This window comes from Camelus bactrianus, chromosome 3, assembly GCF_048773025.1.
Source record: "Camelus bactrianus isolate YW-2024 breed Bactrian camel chromosome 3, ASM4877302v1, whole genome shotgun sequence".
NCBI lineage: Eukaryota > Metazoa > Chordata > Mammalia > Artiodactyla > Camelidae > Camelus > Camelus bactrianus.
This window is the reverse complement of record NC_133541.1, coordinates 118,299,086-118,320,707: the sequence shown is the minus strand read 5'-3', so window position 1 is coordinate 118,320,707 and position 21,622 is coordinate 118,299,086. Positions and strand designations below refer to the sequence as shown.

Genomic DNA, 21,622 nt, shown 5'->3' with positions numbered 1-21,622 from the left:
TATGCCTGGCCAAAACGTAAGCTTAAAATCCAAAGTGCTGATTTTACAATTCATGTTCCCTGATAGCTATACAATCAATTGGGACATTAAGAAACATTCCTCAATAACTCTTGGATCAAAGTTAAAAATAAAAACAGAAATTACAAACTATCCCCAAGGCAGCAAAAATAAGAACACATCAACTCAAAATTTATGGAAGACAGAAGTTATACACAGAGAAATTTATAGATTTAAGCGGCACTGTTACTAAAGGATGATTAAAAATTAAAGTACCTTTGTAGTTATTCTAGGAGATTAAAATATATACAAAATAAACCAGAACATATTAATAAACATAAAATAAAAAAATTATAAAATAGAAAATAAACAAAAAAGCTTAAAGGTTAAACAAACATGGAACTCAGCTATTTAAAAATATTAATAAAATAGCTAGATAGCACATAAACCTGATTAGAAAAGAGAAGGTACAAAATGTGAAAAATCTGAAAGGAGGAAGGAGTCATAACCACAGATGTGGAAGAAATTAAAAAGCCTAAGAAAATGTGTGGTAACCCATTTGATAACTCAGAAGAAACTTATGTTATAACAAATGTAAATCACTAAAATTGATCTAAAAAGAGGACAACTTTAGCATTCTAAATGCTTCAGAAAATACTGGAAAGATGAATAAAAAGAAGCCACTAAAGAAGTTAATAGGACTAGATGCCTTTGTGGCTAAGTTTAACCAAATTCTTAGCAATTATTCATTCAAGTATTTAAACTATTCTAGATCATAGGAAAAGATGTAAATGTTCCCGCAGTTCATAAAAGAAACTTAATTTTAACACTTACTAATGACAATACAGATAAAACACTGCAAGCCAACCTGTATAAATACAGCAGCAAAACAAAAACAAAAACAAAAACAAACTCAAATGAAAATATGATCAAACTGAACCCAATATTTCATCTAGAAACACAAACTACAATATGCTGAGCAGAATTAATTTCAAGAATGCAAGAATGGTTCCAAATCATGAAAATTATTATTGTGATTTTATATGGTGCAGGAGAAAAACCATGTGATTTTACCAATAAAGGTAAAATGCTTAGAAGGCATTTGTTATTATTTGTTAGACATTTCCAATAAAAACTCTAAATAAAATAAGAAGTCACTTACTTATAATTAAAACCTCTAAAAAGTCAACAGTAAGATTAAAATCGTTCCTATGCTAACCATTCCATAACATAAAACAACACAGCAATATTTACCCTCAACAAGAAAATGAAATATTTGGTTATAAATTTGGAAAAAAGATAAAATTATATCTTTTTGGAGATATGATTATGTACTTAGATAATCTAAGAAATTCCAGTAATACCAAATAGAAGTATGAGGAAAATGTGGTAAATTTATTGTTATATCATATTTCAAAAAATCTAAGATGCCATGGATTTTAAGATAGCCCTTTACTTTATGTACTCCCAAGAAGGAAAAGAGTTGCCAATTATAATTAAGATGTCATCATTATAGGATATATCTCATTTTCAGAGATGTGAAAATGTATGTTTCAGAATTGATGAAATAAGACAGATATGAAAAAGGCAATCGATTTTCCACGCACCAGAATTTCATTCATCTCAAAATAAAAATTAGAACACATATTACCATCACTATCATGACAAAAATCTATGAAAAACTTTGGAATAAATTCACCAACAAAAAAGACACAGGACCTATATAGTAAAAACAACAACAACAAACACCCATGAATTTTTCTGTAAAGAAAAAACTCTCTGCACAAGTGGATCAATATACCATATCTTTAGATCAGAAGAGTTAAAAGGCTAAAGACATCCATGCTCTCAAAATTAGTATATAAATTCAGTACAATGCCAATTAAAAACTAGAGGGTATTCTGGGGGGGAGGATTTGAAAAGATGATTTAAAAATTCATAATAAAGAATAAATAAAGTAGTCAATAAAATTAAGAAAACAAGAATAGTGAGGGGGGAATAAACATAACAGATGATAAAACATTCTCTAAGCTGCCATAATCTAAATAAGGAGGTACTAGCACAGAAATTACAAACTGATCAGGCAGGGGCAGGAAAAAAGATACCGCATTTTAATTCAGTGGGAAAAGAATAGTTTAGTTCATAAATGGTGCTGGTAAAACTGGCTCTCCACCTGAGAGAAAGTAAAATTTGACCCTCATTTTTCACCATATAAATTCCAGGTAAATTAAGTCACAACATGTAAAAACATAGAACAAGAAAATGAATGAGGTGATACATGAAAATCAGTGTTTAAAAAATATTTGCAACACAGATAAAGTACTATTATTCAAAATATGAAATGAGAGCTTGTATACTGATAACCATAAGATAAAAACACACCAAAGAAAAATGGACAAAGAATATGAATGGGTAATTTATAGTAGAGGGACAAGTCCAGATGGGCAATAAACAAAAATTTTTGTTTGTTTTACTAGTCAGAGAAATGCAAGTTAAAATGAAAAAATAACATTATACACATCAGTTTGAAAATTTTTAAAGGAAGATTACATCTACTATAGGTGGGAATTTGGGGAAAGGATATTCTTATGCACGACCGGTAGAGGCACTTTTCAGAAAGCAATCTGGAAATACTTTTAAAATAAAAAATATACATACGGTTTGGAAGAGAGGGTTCATGCCTGTGCTCCTGTGCCATGGGAATGAAAGGGCTAGTCGTGCAGATGCTGACGGCAGCTCTGCTGTGGAGGCCCAATACTGAAAAACAGAGTGATTCACCATTAATGGAGGAATGAGAAGATAAACCGTGGTATATTCAAAACATGGAGCATTATACATCTACCAAAAGAGTAAGTTGGACTTATATCACCTACCTCAAAGGACATTATGCACTGGTAATTGAGGAAAGCATATAAAATAATGCCATTTGGTAAAACAGAGATTCCCCTCTCCCCTGTGTGGGTACAAGATACGAGAATGGAGAAATACGAAACTAGATGTTTAACATTTGCTATCCGGGCTTGGAGACGGAGAGAGGGAGAAGGAGAGTCGGGGAAGAGGAGAAAAAAGATGCAATAGAGTATAAAGAATTAACTGTGAGTAAGAACATGAGAAAAAAGAGAGAGGGTATCGTTATCTTGGCACAAATAGGGCTGGAATAAGTTTACAGGGAGACACATAGAAGACAATTTTGAAAACTATTAGAATCTTCATTTAGCAATGCTAGTTAAGAGTTAAATCTCTTTGAAAATGGAATTAGGGACTGATTTCAGAGCCCACAACTTATGATCTTTACTTTTAGTTATATGTGTACCTTTGAGTGGATGTTAAATGCTTGTGAGGTCGCAAAGATTTAATTTTAAAATGTGATGATTCCTTAGTTTACCTATAAACTCAAAATCTGTCTTCCTCTGGCAAAATTAAATACACAAAAGAACATTTTTCTCTTATCATTTTCATATTTATAGCATGGTGTGTATCATTTTATTTTGTAAACTTCTTGGTGCTTTCCAGAAATGGGAGTGAAAATCATTTGTTACTGGTTTTCCCTACATGCCTTGCACATAGAAGGAATTCAGTAAATAATTTGTTGAACAGGATAAAATTTCACTTTTTTTTGAGTGCTTTCCAGCTGAGATAAATCACCACTGGCTAATAAATAAGAATTCATAATCCCAGTGTACTTAGCATTCCTTCCTTCTTCTTTGTCATGTAGGAGATAAGACTTTTTGCTTTATTTAAGTGCCGATGATTTGAAAATGCAGAACGTCAGTCACAGTGAATAATACCAATTTCACCTTTACGCAAGTGTGTATCTGGCCAGTAACAAGTGATTAGACCTATCACTGTATTACCTTGCTAACTGGAGGTGCTTACCATGTTCTCCTGGTTTCTAAGGCAACTGATTAAAGAATTTAAGAACTGAGCCCTCATTTAGTCTGATGCCCTTGGAAAGGTAGAATTTCTTTTCCAGGAGGCCGTACTGGGAACCAAGGCTTATTTGTTTTAATGTTTTCCATTTCTCTGAATTTCACAGCACAAGGTGCTCAGACACCTTTTGATAGAACTTACTGGAAAATGTTACCAATATAAATATGTAGAGCTCAGTTTTGCCAATCCAAAAAAACACTTGGTGGGATTACTGGTAAATAGGAGGCAACTCAATGAAGACCCTGTTTTCTTTTTAGCTTCACTTTTTATTTACTTCTTTTGCAGCACAAGCTGTAAACGGTGATACTGATGATCTTGGGCCAACATCTCAGCGAAGGGCTCTCCCTTACAAAACCCATGGCTTTAGATTGGTCCAACACAGACAGGCATTTCATGCAGTTATGCTGTTCAGCCTGGACACCCTCTGTGATAAACTGCCATTGAGGTGAATTCAGTGGTTCTCTGGAATGAGTTCTTCTGGGTTACAAATGATCTCCACGGAGAGTCAGGGCTTGCTTCCAATGGGAGGTTAAGAGGACTTTCCCCCCTTTTAATTAGAAGGCATAGCTAGTCTGAGATCTAACCAGCAAATTGTTCACGTACTTCTACAGTACTCCCAGCCTCAGCCACAGCCTTGTGGATTAATAACCCAAATCTCTGAAACAAAGTGCCTTTTTTTTTTTTTCATTAACTCATTGAGGTACCTCACGAGCACTTCACTGCCACATAAAAGTCAATAGCTTTGTTCTTTTCTCTTGCAAAAGAAATATTAAATCTTAGCTATCAGATGTGAAAGGTTCTTTGATGGAAGAATAATGTTGATCACATTTCCATACATTTTTGGGGTAATGTTATTATGACTCAAAGTCTTGATGTAACTTCAAAACTGCAATAAATCCATACACCTTATAAAATGGCTCCAGCATGTAGGAATCACACTAGAATCTAAAGTCTGGTATCTCACCTGCTTGGCTCACTAGTATATCCCTGTGCCTTTTCCGGGTGCCTGACATATAGTAGGTCCTTGATGAATGAATAAATGGGTGAATGAACAAACAGAGGGGTATTGCACTGGGAAATGGGCCACGGCGAGGTTAATACGGTATGCCAACTGGGAGTGGTGGGGGGTTGGAACTAGACTCACCCACCAAAGTAGAAATTGGAGGGACAAACCCAGCTGACAGCTCTGGGAGGAATTCCATTTCAGCAGGAAGAATGCACTATTTAGTTGCGTGGACTTACACACAAAGTAGTAATGATAACATGCCGCTATATACTTTACATACATTATGATTAGTCCTTATAAAGCAAATGTTATCATCTCCATTTTACAGTGTGAATAATGAGTCCCTGGAGGTATAAACACTTTCTTGACCTCACATAAGTAGTAAGTGGTGAAGCTGAGATTCAAAATCCTGGCTGCTTTCAAAGTTCATGCCCTTTTTCTAAATTCATGTGAATGATAGGCAATGGTTATGGGCGTACATTGAACGTGAAGAGGCGGGGAAGCCCGATGATCAGGCGTCCCCCATTATATATAAGTCAGCGTCAGAGCTTTCAGGAACCTGGGCAGGGCCATAATCCCCCAGGTAGTGGGGACCCAGTCACTTGGCTGGGAATCTGGGTTAAGAGACAGGAGGATCTGGTAAGAGGAAGGTAGGGTCCTTACCTCAGAGGAACCAAGTTACTGGACAAGAAACAAAGAGGGTTACTCAGGCACAGATTACTGGTTTTCTATTGCTGAGTAACAAATTATCACAAACTTAGCAGCTTCAGTAACATATGTTTCTTAGCCTACAGCTCTGTAGGTCAGATGTCCAGGTGGGCTCTGATGGGATCTCTGCCCAGCATCTCAGAAGGCCTAAAGCAAGGTGTTGACCAGGCTGGGCTCTTATCTGGAGACCCTGGGAAAGGCTATTGGCAGGATTCAGCTCCTTGTGGTTGTAGATCTGAGGCTGCTGTTTTCTTGCTGGCTTTTGTCTGAGGACCACTCTCAGCTTCTAGAGGCTGCTCCCAACTGCTGGCCTGTGACTTACCCCATATTAAATCCCTCTCACCCTCTGAATCTCTCTGGCTTCTGCTACCAGCTGAATACAAATCTCTGCTTTGAAAGGGCCCATATGATTAGAGTAGGACCCTGTGAACGATCTCCCTATTTCAAGGTAACTGATTAGTAACCCTAATTGCACTGCAAAGGCCCTCTGTTCCCCATGTAAAGTAACATAAGCATGGGCGTGATATCCCATCACACTCACAGTCCTGGGGCACAGAGAGGGAGATCCTGGGGGGCTCTCTTAGAATCCAGCCCAGCATGCAAGGGAACCATTAGGATCAGAATAAAGACAACAGTGGGGAGGCCAAGATCCAGTTAAGCTCTTTGAATTTCTCCTGCTTTAGGCCAATTAGAGCAAACCATAGAGACAGGGTGGCTGCAGCCAAACCAAATCACCAGCCCTGACCCGTTCTGTGCCTCTGTCAGCAGGCTCCCCAGCAAGGTGGCTTCAGGGACAGAGGAGAAGGCGCCCAGCACGTACACACGTGGAGCTCATTAGGTCCTGAAGTCCTTTAGGAATGGGACAGGAGGCTGTAAGTAGTTTTGACACTAATTCTGCTGGTGGAAGGGAGGTATATGATAATGATGAGAAAGTCTATGTCATGTCTGGCCTCTTCTGAAACCTGTACCTGTTCATGAAAATAAAATAACGTTTTTGCCCAAAGGCTTCTTAATCTATTTCCAGTTGTAACTTTAGTGTTGGGAACTAGGCAGGGGGCCTTTGCCTGCAGAGTGACTTTGTAACAGCCCTCACCTAACAATCGGCTCCACAACTAGACAACCTGACACTGAGGAATGATAATTTATGAGGCCTTTGCTATTTTTATTTCTTCACGTGGCAGAAAAGAAAACTCTGTTTTTTTAGAATAAATTCCCTCCATTTAAGCAGAGAACTTTTGCCAAAGGCAACAACTAAAAATAAAATCTTCTTTTCATGCCTATCTTCCTGGGATTCCTCACTTAATCAGAAGATTCTATAGGGACAGTGAAATAGACCACGAGCCTAGAATATTTTAGAATCACTGAATTCCTGAGCTAGTACAGAAACTGCATTGTACTGAGTGCCTAGCTCACCTATTTGTAATATACGGCTTAAAAAGCAGTTTGAACGAGACAATTCAATATTCTTGACAGTATTGAATATCAGCATCACTTTCTGGGCAGAATTCAGATTTCCTATCTCCCACCTTCAAAACATGTTTTTTGTTGTTGTTTTTAAGAGACGAGTTAAGACCTGTATTTTCACTCATAATCAAATGGAATATATTTGGCTAGTTGTTTCCTCAGAATAGCTGCTAGATTCTTTAAGCAAGCAGTTTCCCCAGTTAACCTGTAGGGGACGGATGTTAGACAAAAGGCCTGGTTCTCCAGGCAGACGGCGAGTAAATGGGGATACTTCTTTACTCTATTTGCATATCTGACAGTGAGAACGTATATTGCCTTTCCTGGCCCTGTTATTTAATTTCCACAAATGAACCCATGGGAATAATAAACCTTTTTATTTTGCATGACTATGTTGATAATAAACCAGCAACAATACCTATGTTGGGGTAATGTTTTTGGCTTACAAAGCCACTATTTTTAACATCTCATCCTCACAACAGCACTGCAAGGCAATATCTCAGAAGGGTGCTCTGGCACAATTTCCTTCACGAGGCCCTGGTTTTCCCAAGCAAATGCCACTTTGTAATGAACTTTTAGTCACAAAACTGTCCCATAAAGTATATAAAGCTTATGTATAAAGCTTAAATATAAAGCTGACTGGCAGTCAGCACTTTGGCTTTTAGGTACTAATACCAAATTTGAAATGAATGTGTGTTACAACTTTCAGCACTGTGTTTCCTTGTTTTGTTTTCACTAGACTGGAGAGTTACACTGTCCCTGCCAGCTTGTCCTCGGCATGTCTGGCCACTCTCTTTGTGACGCCACTCCAGGTATTCGGGCCACACGCAAGGAAGCATTGACAGGTGTTCCTCTGGGCATCAGAAGGACATGCCCCCAAATTGTATGACTGCTATTGGCCTGCTAAGATTCGTGGATGGAAGTCCTTTTTCTCTTCTGCTAGGATGAGAAGAGACACAGTTTCACTGAGGACATAGAGGACTTGGCTCAGTATGTCAGTTTCCTAAAGTTGCCATTACGAAGTGCCACATACCGGGAGGCTCAAAACAACAGAAACATATTGTCTCACAGTTTTGGAGGCTAAAAGTCTGAAATGGAGATGTCAGCAAGGCCATGCTCACTCGAGAGTCTGGGTATACCTCAGTCCTTGCCTCTTCCCAGTGTCTGGTAGTGGCCGGAGTCCTTGGTGTTCCCAGGCTTGCAGCTGCAAGATTCCAACCTCTGCTTATGTCACCACATGGTGTTCTCCTTCTGTGTCAATGCCTTTACATGATGTTCTCTTCTCTGCGCACTTCTGTGTCTGGATGTCTCTCTTCTCATAAGGGCACCAATCATACTAGTTATGGCCCACCCAACTGACTTCATCCTAACTTAAGTGAAACACACCCTATTTTCAAATTAGGTCATATTTACAGGTACTGGGAGTTAGGACTTCAACATATCTTTTTGGGGGACACAGTTCAACCCATAACAGTCAGTCATCTCCTGCTTTGATATACAATGAGTTGAGCTGGGAATGATGAGAAAATGTACCACAAACACCCTCTCTTTGAATACATATCCTCCACTTTCCTCCCCATAGCATCTCTGGAAAGCAGGAGCAAGGAAATCTTGCTTGCTCGCTGTTGTTGTTGTTGTTTTTAATTACATTCCCTATGAACCAGTGTTTTTATGTAATGACTCATCAAGAGGAAAAAGACCTTCTTTCAATTCTACTTTAGCAATGAGAAAATTAGTCTTTAGGGGATTCATGTGAGTGTTTGCATTTTATAGATGAGAAAACTGACAGACTACTTTAAACATGTTGTTCACGTTTGTTTCAGATACAATGTTTCTATTTAGTTTATTTAAGGTGTTAGGAAGCATCATGTGACTTCTCCAAGTGCATATACCCAGGAGAGGGAAGAATGCTGGTCTTTGGACTTTGCACCTGGTGGTTTGGGCCTATACATTGTTACTTATGACCATGTAATAGGAATATATTTCAATTGGTGCTGGAGTTTTTTTCTTTCTGAACAACCCTACTTTATGGTAACATAAATACTTACTATTTGATATTTGCCATTATTTATTTGTCACCTTTTATCTTCAGAAACACCTAGGGGCTTGATAGAGCAGATTCCCAGCTCCTACCCATTGGAAAATCTAGGCATATGGTTGGGGCCCAAGTCTTCAATTTTTAGAAAGCTTCTCAGGTGTTTTTGATGGCAACAGGATTTAGGAAACACTGGACCAGCAGTCTGTAACATATCTTCCGTCTCTAAGCATTTATAATATTTTCTATTTGGATCCTGCTTCTGTCTCTTGGCTAAGGTACAAAATACTCTCATTTCTACTGACCACTAGGAAAGTGGGGAGTTCCTTCTGGTTCCACAGCCCAGTGCAAATTCTGGTTAAAGCACATCATAGGCACAAGTTTAACATCGTCTCGACTCCTTTCTAACTCCTCCTCCAGTTATCACAACTTCCTTCTTTTTTCACATAACTGCTTTAGTGTTGAATTTTCCTGGGACTCATCTTGTTCTACTTCCTCTAAAAATCAACACACACGTACACAAACTCAGGACAGGGCCTCTTGCCCTTACTGAGACTTTCTAAAGGAATGGGAGGGTTTTCTTGCCAGAGCTGGACCATAGCAGCTTTCCCATCAAGAATCAGAATTCAGACACACTATCGTCCATGCAGGACAGTAAGCATTTTACAATGCTTCTTTGAAAGTGTTTTAGTCAAGGACAACATGGCAGTTGCAAAAATCAAGAGTTTTTTTTTTCTCCCACTCCATAGAAGGTCTTTGTTTGGACTTTTGAGGCAAACAAAATGACATTTAAAGGCATATTTATTCCAACTGTATACATCTGGATGTTTGGGTACTTGCATGCATAGTGCCTATTCATTGCCTTGCTTACAGTAAGTGCTTAGTAAATATTTGTGAATATAAGAGCTAGTATCAAAACAGTTCATCGATAGAAATCCAACTTGTTTCTTACCAGCTCAATTCCTTACCAGTCAAACACAGGATGTTGGCTTATTGGCAATCAGCACTTTTTCAAATGCTATCTTAGGTCAGAGTTTAATGAGGTCTTTGTAGGCATTAAAATGCCTTCTATTGATAAGCCTCACTGCAACAACCACACCTTTCCCCTGACCTCAACCACACTCTAGGTTAAGGGTGGAGGAAAGTAGGGAGTGATTAATGTTGTGATACTAAGTCAACATCTCACTAATGAGTAGTCAATTCATATCAATCCGTAAATCTTCATTAAGTATCCATTCTGGTCCCAGCCCTGTTCTAGGCAGCAGGAGAGATGAAGTAAAACAACCGGACCCTTCCTTGACAGAGTTTATAATCTAGCCAGATATCTTTATAATTAAAGAGTTCATAAGTTCTATGTTTTTTTCCTTCTCCCTTCCTGTTTACTCTGTCTCCCTCTCTCACTAGACTCCCTCCCGTGTCACCCATGATTCATCACTCAGGCTTGCCCAGAAGTCGCCAGTTTTCACTGAACTGAAAGACAGTGTGGAAGAGCAGAGAAGGTCTTGTAGATGAAGAGGACTGAGTTTAAATCCCATTTCTGCCACTTGTTGAAACTGTGACCTCAGGGAAAAATCCATCAAGTCCTCGGAGCCCCAGTTTCCTCATCCTTCAGAAAGACTGAGAACAAAACCCACCTCATATGTTTATTACCAGGGTTATAAATCATTTATACAATGTATATAAAGTGCTATGTGCAAGGTACATGCTTAATAATGTTAACTAGATGTACAACTACTGTGACTGTTAAATGATAGCTAGAGAAGCAACTAGTAGAAAATGGCTCAGATGCCAGAAAATATTTTTGAAATGTCATTAGTGCAATAGAACATTTGTGTTTGGTCATAACATTTAGTTTGCTTCAGTACATACCACTATTTTTAACACCCCAATACTATTAGTTATAGTCATTGCTACCTCCCACCCTTCATAGTTATTCTGAAAGGGAGAATAATTAGGAAATAGTGGGAATCTGCTCAGAAGAAATACCTATCATGTTTCTCTTAATAGCCCAGAAAGTTAGCAAGTTAGACTTTGTTTATTCATTCAACAACTATTTGCTGAGTCCAACTGCAAGACTAAACATTAAGACAGCAGGATGCGGGGGAACTAGAAGGCATTTGTACTGCTGAGTTGAGGGTAAAAAGTGATGAGGAATAAGGCTGGGGATTTAGGCAGGAGCTGGATCATCTGGGGAATTCTAGGCCATGTTCTAAATTTGGACTTTATGCTAGAAGCAAAATTTGACATCAAAGGGTTTTACTGAGGGAGAAGATTTGCTTTTTTTTTTTTTTTTTTTTAAAAAGAATGATTATTTTGGCTGCAGGTGGAAAATGGATTTGAGGAGGCAAGAGTGAGAACAGGGAGAGTAGCTGGGGAGCTGTTACTGCAATCCAGCCAGAGCTGACAGTGGCTTTATCTAAGCTGGAACGGGATGGAGAGGATGAGAGGCACTTGAGAGCTACTTGGGAAGTTCAAGCTCACAATCCCTGAGATCTGTGGAGACCAATTTTTTTCTTTGGATTTAAGAAGTTTTCGGATGTTTCTTGAAAGATAATATGATGCACAAAAAGTATATTACATAGTACTCTCAGGGAGGTCTGGGCATGAGTTGAGACGCCAATAACACCCGAGTAAACATACAAATATTCATAATAAATGAGAAGAATCAAGGCTATTAATAACCCTCCATCACTTCAGAGCAGGTTTTGCTCCCAAGTGAGTTATGGAAAATCTTTGAGTTTTTAGAGTCTTTTGTTTTGAAATGTGGGTAACTAATTGGTAATTAATTGTATAAGGTGGAGGATGAATAAGCAAAAGGGTGAATTAAGGTGCACACTTGGGATTTTGTTCGGCAACAAGGTGGATGGTGGTGCTATTCAGACAGAGAGAGGACAAAGCAGGAAGTGCACATTTGTGGTCATAAGGTTGGGCTCACTTTGGGCTATGAACTAGCAGTATTTGTGGGGTATTTAGATAAATATCCATTAGCAGCATTTCAAGAACAAGGAATGGTCATCAATGTCAGAAGTTGGAAAGAGAACACAAAAAAATGAGCATTTATGTGTCTCTTGGACTTAGCAATTAAAGGGCTGTTGATGACCTTGAAAAGAACAATGTCAGTGGTGTGGCAGAAGAAGAAACCCAAACGAAATGGATTGCAAAGTACAAGAAAGGTAAGAAAACAGAATGAGCAAATGCAAATATAGCTGCATGTTTATTTGTATTGCTGATTAAAATGGGGTTCATCTTGTCTGTTAATTGGCATTAGAGTTGGTAACTAGTTATAAAATGTATAGATAAGTAAGAAAAAAAAAGAAAAGATAAATAAGCTATATTCCTTCTTTAAGAATCTGGCATGCAAAAAACAAGCCAAGGAAAAAATAATGTTGTACTGTAACAACCAAATCTCTCAAGAGAAGCGTTTTGGGTTTCTGTTTTGTTTTGCTTTTTTCCTTTCAAACAGGAGTTCCATCTAAATTCCTATGGACTTTTGAAAATATACCCAGGCTCTATCCTTGAGCATTTTGATTAATTCAGTTTCAGGTGGAACTAGAGATCTACATCTTTAACAAATTCCAAGGTGATTCTGATAAGAGGACCTGGATCAGCTCTAGGAATATAAATTTAGAAAGCAGCCATGAAGAAGGGAAATTTTAAATCACAGGAGAGAGTGAGAACATGGAGAAGAGACTGAGAAAAGCTGAAAGCAGAACCTATGCTCATCCTGTTTAAGTTAAAAAGGGAACTGGGGAGGGGATATGAGATAAAGACCATATAAAGCATTAGGAACTACCAAGTGCCACCAAGTATGAGGTGACATGATTGTTAAGACAAGAGGGCCTGAAAAATACTGAACTACAGGAGGATTATTTAAAAAAAAAAATCTTTTGTTGTTTTTGCTTCTGATTACAAAAGTGTTACAGAAAAGTGCAACTAAGAAAACAAAAATCCCTTACAGTCGTGCATCCTGTGATAATCACTGTTCATTTTTTTTAGTAAATATCCTTCATGTCTTTTGGCAAACACTTTTAAGACCTTTGATGAAAAGAGCAGCTATTTATTTAGGTTGATATTAGTTTGAGGCCAAAAAGATACTTTACAAATAAAATTTTTGGGTAGATTGGTTGTTTTTGACTATTATACGTGGTGAGATGGCTTTGGAACTTTTCCTTTCTGGGTGGACCTAGAGCTATTCTGAAAGGTTTTAGTGGAAAGCATAGACCGCGGGTTGGCAAACTAGGGTCCTTGGGCCAAATCCAGTCCACTCCTTACTTTGAAAGTTGTACTGGAAAACACAGCCACACCCATTTGTTTATGCAATGTCTGTGGCTGCTTTCCTGCACAGTTGAGTACTTCTGGCAGAGTATCTGGCCCATAAAACCTAAAATATTTATGATATGGCCCTTTACATAAAAGGGTTGCCAATGCCTGGTGCAAACCTGTATTTCTCAAATTATATTCCAAGGCACATTAGTTTCCCATGAAATGTTAATAAACATTCTTGAAGACGGGCTCTGTGTTCAAATAAATTTGGAAAATGCTGGATTAAACAAAGTTAACCAGGTTTCTCTACAGTTAGGCTTCTGATAACATTTAATATGCTCACTGATAATCAGCAAAAGCAGAGTATGTTATACATAGCAGTCCCCAAAAGTATTTGGTCATAGAACCCTTTATTTTCCACGAACATCTATGATCATCATATAGTTTGGAAAAATCTTAAATTAGTCTGTTTGAGAGGATTTGCCGAGGCCATAAAATGGCATGAACTTAAGGCCGTGGTGTTTTAATTCTAGGATGTATGTACAGAAAGCCTTCTTGGTTCCAGAGGTCAGAAAACTACTCTCTACCAGTTAATCACAGAACCATCTCTGGGTCTGGACCTCTACAAAGGAAATTTTAGCCTAAAGTAAAATTCCCAAGGGTGCTCCACAGAAGTGAAGACAAGAGGTAAATATATAAGGCTTCTGAGATGGTAACTGGGGTGAATGAAGATTCAGCTTTCTTTGTTTGGGTAGCATTTCCAGAGCCATAATATGACTTTCATGGGTGTTGGGCACTTTTGCCTTTGTGGGACTCTTTCTCCAACAGAAAATGATAAAAATGATATTTTTATGACTGTGTATAAAGACAAATGTAATCCAGACAGGATATATTCAGCTTTTCTTTTGATTTGAAAAAAGACATTGAAATCAAAAAAAATTTCATGGGCTTTAGACAGTATCCATTGTGTCTCATGGGTAAGAGCCCTGAGAATTGCCAAGGTATGTTATCTTCCCTGCCAGACTACAACCTTCTTGAGGGTGAGACCACATCTCATGTACTGTACTCCCCTCCTTAGCCACTTAGAATCTCTAGGTTCAGCAGTGTATGTTGAATGAATAAATGGGTGATTAATTTCAGGGCTGTCAAACACCTCATTAGAGGATAAAAGGAATAGCTTCACTAGAAGAACTTTCAGTTTCCTCCAAAGATCTAATCAATTAATAGAAACTACTACACTATATCAAAGTATCACCATGCAGTGGAAAGAACTCCCAAAATTAAGTCTCTTGCCGCTAAGTAGCAGTGTAGCTGGTCCTTTTGTAACTGTGAGCCTCAATTTCTTAGTGAGTAAGAAAAACTATAATTAAAATGAGAGATTCTAGGCATAGTTTTACTTACAAGCCAAACTTTTTGAAATAACATAATATGACTTTAAAGTGTTTATTCTATGTCAGGCCTGAGGATTGATTCACTGCATGTCAGGGTTATAGCATTTCAGGAGCATTTTATGAGCAGCATTTGTTTTTTTGGTTTTTTGTTTTTTGGATTAAGTAAAGTTTTACAGAAAGCTGAATAAGGCCTTCACAGCCTGGTTCTATGCATTTGTTCAATCACTTTCCAGTGTGACTATGTAGGACTTCTCTGTTAAAGTCCAAGATCCACCCAGAATTGCCATTACAACATTGAAGGAGAACAAAATTAGAAAACTGGCAATATGTGACTTCAGAATACAGAGCCCAGACACAGACTCATACAAATACGATTAAGTGATCTTGACAAAGGAGCAAAGGCAATTCAATGGAACAAGGGACAGTCATTTAAACAAATGATGCTGGAACACTGGATATCCACATTGGGGGGTGGTTAGAAATCTAGACATAGATTTTATATCTTTCAGAAAAATTAACTCAAAAAGGATCATTAACCTAAATGTAAAATGCAAATCTATAAAATTCCTAGAAGATGACACAGGATAAAATCTTTGTGACCTTGGGTTTGTTGATAACATTTAATTAATTTATTTTTTATACCTCTTTATTTTTCTATTGTATATACATATTTTTTTTTATTGAAGCATAGTCAGTTTGCAATGTTGTGCCAATTTCTAGTGTACAGCACAATGCTTCAGTCATACATGAACATACACATATTCATTTTCAGATTCTTTTTCACCATCAGTTACTATGAGACATTGAATATAGTTCCTTGTGCTACACAGTATGAACTTGTTTGTCTATTTTATATATATTAGTTAGTATCTGCAAATTTTGATCTCCCAATTTATTTCTTCCCAACCCTTTCCCCACTAGTAACCATAATTTTGTTTTCTATGTCTGTGAGTGTGTTTCTATTTTGTAAATAAGTTAGTCTTTTTTTATAAATTCCACATATAAATGATATCACATGGTAATTTTCTTTCTGTTTCTGGCTTACTTCACTTAGAATGACCATCTCCAGGTCCATCCATGTTGCTGCAAATGGCATGATTTTATTCTTTTTATGGGTGAGTAGTATTCCATTGTATAAATATAATATGACTTCTTTATTTAGTCATCTGTTGATGGACATTTAGGTTGTCTTCATGTCTTGGCTATTATAAATAGTGCTGCTGTGAACATTGGGGTGCATGTGTCTTTTGGATATATGCCCAGGAGTGGGATTGCTGGATCATATGGTAAGTCTATTCCTAGTTTTCTGAGGAATTTCCATACTGTTTTCCATAATGGCTGCACCAAACTACATTCCCACCAACAGTGTAGGAGGCTTACCTTTTCTCCACACCCTCTCCAGCATTTATTGTTTGTAGACTTTTGAATGATGGCCATTCTGACTGGTGTGAGGTGACACCTCATTATAGCTTTGACTTGCATTTCTCTGATAATTAGTGATAGTGAGCATTTGTTCATGTGCCTATTGGCCATTTGTAATAGAGATATTTTTATGTCTTCCTTTTCAAGTTGAATGGCTTTTATGTTTCTTGTCTAATTACGCTGGCTAGAACTTCTAGTACAGTGCTGAATAGAAGTAGTGTCTTGTTTGTGATTTTTGGGTGAAACCTTTCAGTCTTTCACTGTGACTGATGTTGTCTATAAGATTTTTTAAATGCCGTTTTTTCTTTTGAGAAATTTCCCTTCCATTCCTAGTTTGTTGAGTGTTTTTATCAAGAAAGGATATTGTATTTTGCAAATGCTTTTTCTGCATTGAGATGATCATGTTGTTTTTTTCCTTCTTTTTAACGTTCTATGTTACATTGATGTTTGCAAACTGAACCATCTTGGCATTCCTGTCATAAATTTCACTAATGTCATGATCCTCTTAAAATGCAGCTGGATTCAGTCTGCTACTATTTGTTGAGAATTTTTGTAACTATATTGATAAGAGATATTGTCTGTAGTTTTCTCGTAATATCCTTATGTGGTTTGACATCAGGGTAATGCTGGCTTTAAAAGTAAGTTCTCCCTCCTAGTTTTTAGAAGAGTTTGAGAAGAATTGGTGTTCATTATTATTAATATTTGGTAGAATTACTAGTGAAGCCATCTGATCTTGAACTTTTTGTTAGGAGCTTTTTGATTACTCAATCTCTTTACTCACACCCAGGGGAGGGAGTGGGCCGGCCCCACCGCCCCTCCCCCCTCCCCCCCTCCGCCCCTCTGCCCCACCGCCTGGCGCCGCTCGGCCTGCTCGCCGCAGCCCGTAGGGGTGGAGCCCCAGCTTGAGGGTCGGCGCTTCCGGCGGGAGGGGGAGGGGCGCGGACGCCGGAACCGCCCAGAGCGTGTGGGAGCCGGGCGGGAGCCGGGCAGAAGCCAGGCGCTCCTGACCAGCTTCCGAGGAGGAAGGCGGTGTGGGGACTGGGCTGCCGCTTGCTGTCGCCTCTGCTGCCGTCGCCGGGCAGGTAAGGGGGCGCTGGTGGGGGCGCGCAGATCGGGGAGCCGGCGGGAGAGGCCTGGGCTGCTCAGCTGGGGAGGCTCACGGGTTGGGGGTGCGTGGGAGGCCTGGGCCGCTCGACCCGTTAGGGCTCTGAGGCGGTGCGGGCCGCCGCCGTGGGTCGTGGTGCCCCCCCCCCCCCGCTAGTAGTCCCTGAATCCCATTTCTTACCTGCTGCTTGTACCCGGGTTTCGGGAAGCGGATGCAGCCATGGGAGGTGGGAGTGCGCCGAACGGGCCCGGGAGCACTTCCGACCGGCCATCAGGTCATGGCCTGATACCGGGAGGCGGGTGCGGTGCGGTCGCAGGGCCGCGGCTGCGGCCTCTGGGATGCGGGCTTGACCGTGCAAGCTCCTGGACTTGTTGAGTTATTTCCCCGTGGCCTGGAGCAGTGTCTGCTTCCCCATGTTCGAGGGGTGCGTGTCTGGCGGTCAGCCTGCTCCTGGGAGGCGACGCGTTGCTGTCCGGGTGCGAGGTCGGCGGCAGCGGCGGGGAGAGGGGTGTGCTCCTGGGAGGCGACATGTGTGGCGGTCAGCCTGCTCCTGGGAGGCGACGCGGTGCTGTCCGGGTGCGAGGTTCGGCGGCGGCGGCAGCGGCGGGGAGAGGGGTGTGCTCCTGGGAAGAGGGCGCGGTGCTGTCCGGGTGCGAGGTCGGCGGCGGCGGCAGCGGCGGGGAGAGGGGTGTGCTCCTGGGAGGCGACGCGGTGCTGTCCGGGTGCGAGGTCGGCGGCGGCGGCAGCGGCGGGGAGAGGGGTGTGCTCCTGGGAGGCGACATGTGTGGCGGTCAGCCTGCTCCTGGGAGGCGACGCGGTGCTGTCCGGGTGCGAGGTCGGCGGCGGCGGCAGCGGCGGGGAGAGGGGTGTGCTCCTGGAAGGCGACATGTGTGGCGGTCAGCCTGCTCCTGGGAGGCGAAGCGGTGCTGTCCGGGTGCGAGGTCGTCGGCGGCGGCAGCGGCGGGGAGAGGGCTGTGCTCCTGGGAGCCAGTGGACTTGCTCCCATCTACCCCGCATGCCGTCATCGGGGCGTCCTCTGCCTCCGTAGGTTTGCAGAACGCAGGTTACAGGTAAACCTGCTCCTGGGAAGCGGGCGCGGTGCTGTCCGGGTGCGAGGTCGGCGGCGGCGGCAGCGGCGGGGAGAGGGGTGTGCTCCTGGGAGGCGACGCGGTGCTGTCCGGGTGCGAGGTCGGCGGCGGCGGCAGCGGTGGGGAGAGGGGTGTGCTCCTGGGAGGCGACGCGGTGCTGTCCGGGTGCGAGGTCGGCGGTGGCGGCAGCGGCAGCGGCAGCGGCGGGGAGAGGGGTGTGCTCCTGGGAGCCAGTGGACTTGCTCCCATCTGCCCCGCATGCTGTCCTGGGGGCGGCCTCTGCTGCCCCAGGTTCGCAGATCGCAGGTTACTTGTTAACCTGCTCCTGGGAGGCGACGCGGTGCTGTCCGGGTGCGAGGTCGGCGGCGGCGGCAGCGGCGGGGAGAGGGGTGTGCTCCTGGGAGGCGACATGTGTGGCGGTCAGCCTGCTCCTGGGAGGCGACGCGGTGCTGTCCGGGTGCGAGGTTCGGCGGCGGCGGCAGCGGCGGGGAGAGGGGTGTGCTCCTGGGAGGCGACGCGGTGCTGTCCGGGTGCGAGGTCGGCGGCGGCGGCAGCGGCGGGGAGAGGGGTGTGCTCCTGGGAGGCGACATGTGTGGCGGTCAGCCTGCTCCTGGGAGGCGACGCGGTGCTGTCCGGGTGCGAGGTCGGCGGCGGCGGCGGCAGCGGCGGGGAGAGGGGTGTGCTCCTGGGAGGCGACGCGGTGCTGTCCGGGTGCGAGGTCGGCGGCGGCGGCAGCGGCGGGGAGAGGGGTGTGCTCCTGGGAGGCGACATGTGTGGCGGTCAGCCTGCTCCTGGGAGGCGACGCGGTGCTGTCCGGGTGCGAGGTCGGCGGCGGCGGCAGCGGCGGGGAGAGGGGTGTGCTCCTGGGAGGCGACGCGGTGCTGTCCGGGTGCGAGGTTCGGCGGCGGCGGCAGCGGCGGGGAGAGGGGTGTGCTCCTGGGAGGCGACGCGGTGCTGTCCGGGTGCGAGGTCGGCGGCGGCGGCAGCGGCGGGGAGAGGGGTGTGCTCCTGGGAGGCGACATGTGTGGCGGTCAGCCTGCTCCTGGGAGGCGACGCGGTGCTGTCCGGGTGCGAGGTCGGCGGCGGCGGCGGCAGCGGCGGGGAGAGGGGTGTGCTCCTGGGAGGCGACGCGGTGCTGTCCGGGTGCGAGGTCGGCGGCGGCGGCAGCGGCGGGGAGAGGGGTGTGCTCCTGGGAGGCGACATGTGTGGCGGTCAGCCTGCTCCTGGGAGGCGACGCGGTGCTGTCCGGGTGCGAGGTCGGCGGCGGCGGCAGCGGCGGGGAGAGGGGTGTGCTCCTGGGAGGCGACGCGGTGCTGTCCGGGTGCGAGGTTCGGCGGCGGCGGCAGCGGCGGGGAGAGGGGTGTGCTCCTGGGAGCCAGTGGACTTGCTCTCATCTACCTCGCATGCTGTCCTGGGGGCGGCCTCTGCTGCCCCAGGGTCGCAGAGCGCAGGTTACAGGTATACCTGCTCCTGGGAGGCGGGCGCGGTGCGGTCAGTGTGCCTTGGCGGCGGCAGCGACAACAGTAATGGGAGCAAATCCCCGCGCTCGCACAGGGCAGCCCCAGTCCCGCCGCCGCCGCCCGCTGACAGCACAGCGCCCCCTTTCCAGAAGCTGATTGACCTATAACTTGAGTCCTGAGAACTTGGGGCGGTAGAGGCAGAGGCCAGGACAGGCTACGGGGGAGTTTGAAGCAAATCCACAGGCTCGCATAGGCAGACCCCTAAACCCGTCACAGCCGCCCCTGCCTCCGACCACACCGCTCCCGCCTCCCGGGAGCTGGCTGACCTGGGGACTTGCCTGGGGCTGCAGAGGCCGCCCCCAGGCCATGCCGCGGCTGATGTGGGGGCACAGACCAGTTAGCCAGGGGCAACGCCCTTTTCCCTGCCACTGCCCCAGGTTCGCAGGACACTTGTTTCCAGGTCAGTGGGCTGCAGTTAGAGGGCGGCGACGTGGAGGTGTGCTGCTCCACACCCGCCCCCAGCAGGTGGACTTGCTCTCATCTCCCCTGGGCCCTGTCCTGGGGCGGCCTCTGCTACCACAGGTTCACGGGACGCATGTCTTCATGTGAGCCTGCTCCTGGGAGGAGAGTGCAGTGAGGTCAGGGGGCAGCGTCAGAGGTGGGCAAAGACTTTCCGAGCACCAGGCTCTAGCCCAGGATAACTAACTCTCCTTTCCTCTCTTGCTTCCTCAGTTGGTAGGTGTAGCGGCTTTTCCATTATAGGTTATTTCCAGATACTGAATATAGGTTTCTGTGCTATACAGAATAAACTTGTTTTAAATCTATTTTTATGTATAGTGACTAACATTTGTAAATCTCAAACTCCCAAATTTCTCTTTTCCCCACCCCCTTTCCCTGGTAACCATAAGATTCTTCACTAAGTCTGCAGATGATTTCATAGTATTTTTTTTTTTAGATTGCGCATGTGAGTGATACGGTATTTTTCTTTGTCTTTCTGGCTCATTTCACTTGGAATGATGATCTCTAGGTCCATTCATGGTGCTGCAAATGTCATTATTTTACCCCTTTTAATGGCAGAGTAGTACTCCATTGTATAAATCTACTGCAACTTCTTTATCCAGTCATCTGTTGCTTCATTTAGGTTGCTTTACAGTGTCTTGGCTATTGTATATAGTGGTGTTATGAATACTGGGGTGCAGGTATCTTTTCAGATTGGAGTTCCCTCTGGATATATACCCAGAAGTGGGATTGCTGGATCCTAGGGTAAGTGTATTTTTAGGTTTATGGGGAATTTCCAAACTGTTTTCACTAATGGCTACACCAAACTACATTCCCACCAGCAGTGTAAGAGGGTTCCCTGTTCTCCACATCCTCTCCAGTGTTTATCTTTATGAACTTTTGAGTGATGGCCATTCTGACTGGTTTGAGCTAATACCTCATTGTAGTTTTGATTTGCATTTCTCTGATAATTAGTGCTATTGAGCATTTTTTCATGTGCCTATTGGCCATTTGCAGTCTTCATTGGAGAAATGCTTGTTTAGGTCTTATGCCCATTTTTTGATTGGGTTGTCTGTCTTTGTTACTAAGTTTTACGAGCTGTTTATATATTCTGGAAGTTAAGTCTTAGTTGAATCACTTACAAATATTTTCTGCCATTCCGTAGGTTGTTACTGTGTTTTGCTTATGGTTTTCTTTGATGTGCAAAAGCTGATAAATTCAGTTTGGTCCCATTTGTGTGTTTATTTTTGCTTTTATT

The 21,622-nt window shown here is 43.3% G+C and overlaps 1 protein-coding gene and 1 pseudogene across 1 annotated transcript in view; one reads left to right on the top strand and one right to left on the bottom strand.

Moving 5' to 3' along the window:
- LOC141575616 (uncharacterized) overlaps window positions 1–20,234 on the bottom strand; it is a 28,993-nt gene extending 8,759 nt beyond the window's left edge. The window contains exons 1-4 of the mRNA XM_074355254.1: window positions 20,193–20,234; window positions 19,871–20,080; window positions 17,499–19,793; window positions 2,656–2,754 (exon numbers count right to left, since the gene is read on the bottom strand). Coding sequence (XP_074211355.1) covers window positions 18,714–19,793; window positions 19,871–20,080; window positions 20,193–20,234 — 1,332 coding nt within the window. The 3' untranslated portion in view covers window positions 2,656–2,754; window positions 17,499–18,713. The remainder of the gene's footprint in view (window positions 1–2,655; window positions 2,755–17,498; window positions 19,794–19,870; window positions 20,081–20,192) is intronic.
- Window positions 17,138–21,622, top strand: part of LOC105076127 (adhesion G protein-coupled receptor B1-like) — a 41,778-nt pseudogene continuing 37,293 nt past the window's right edge.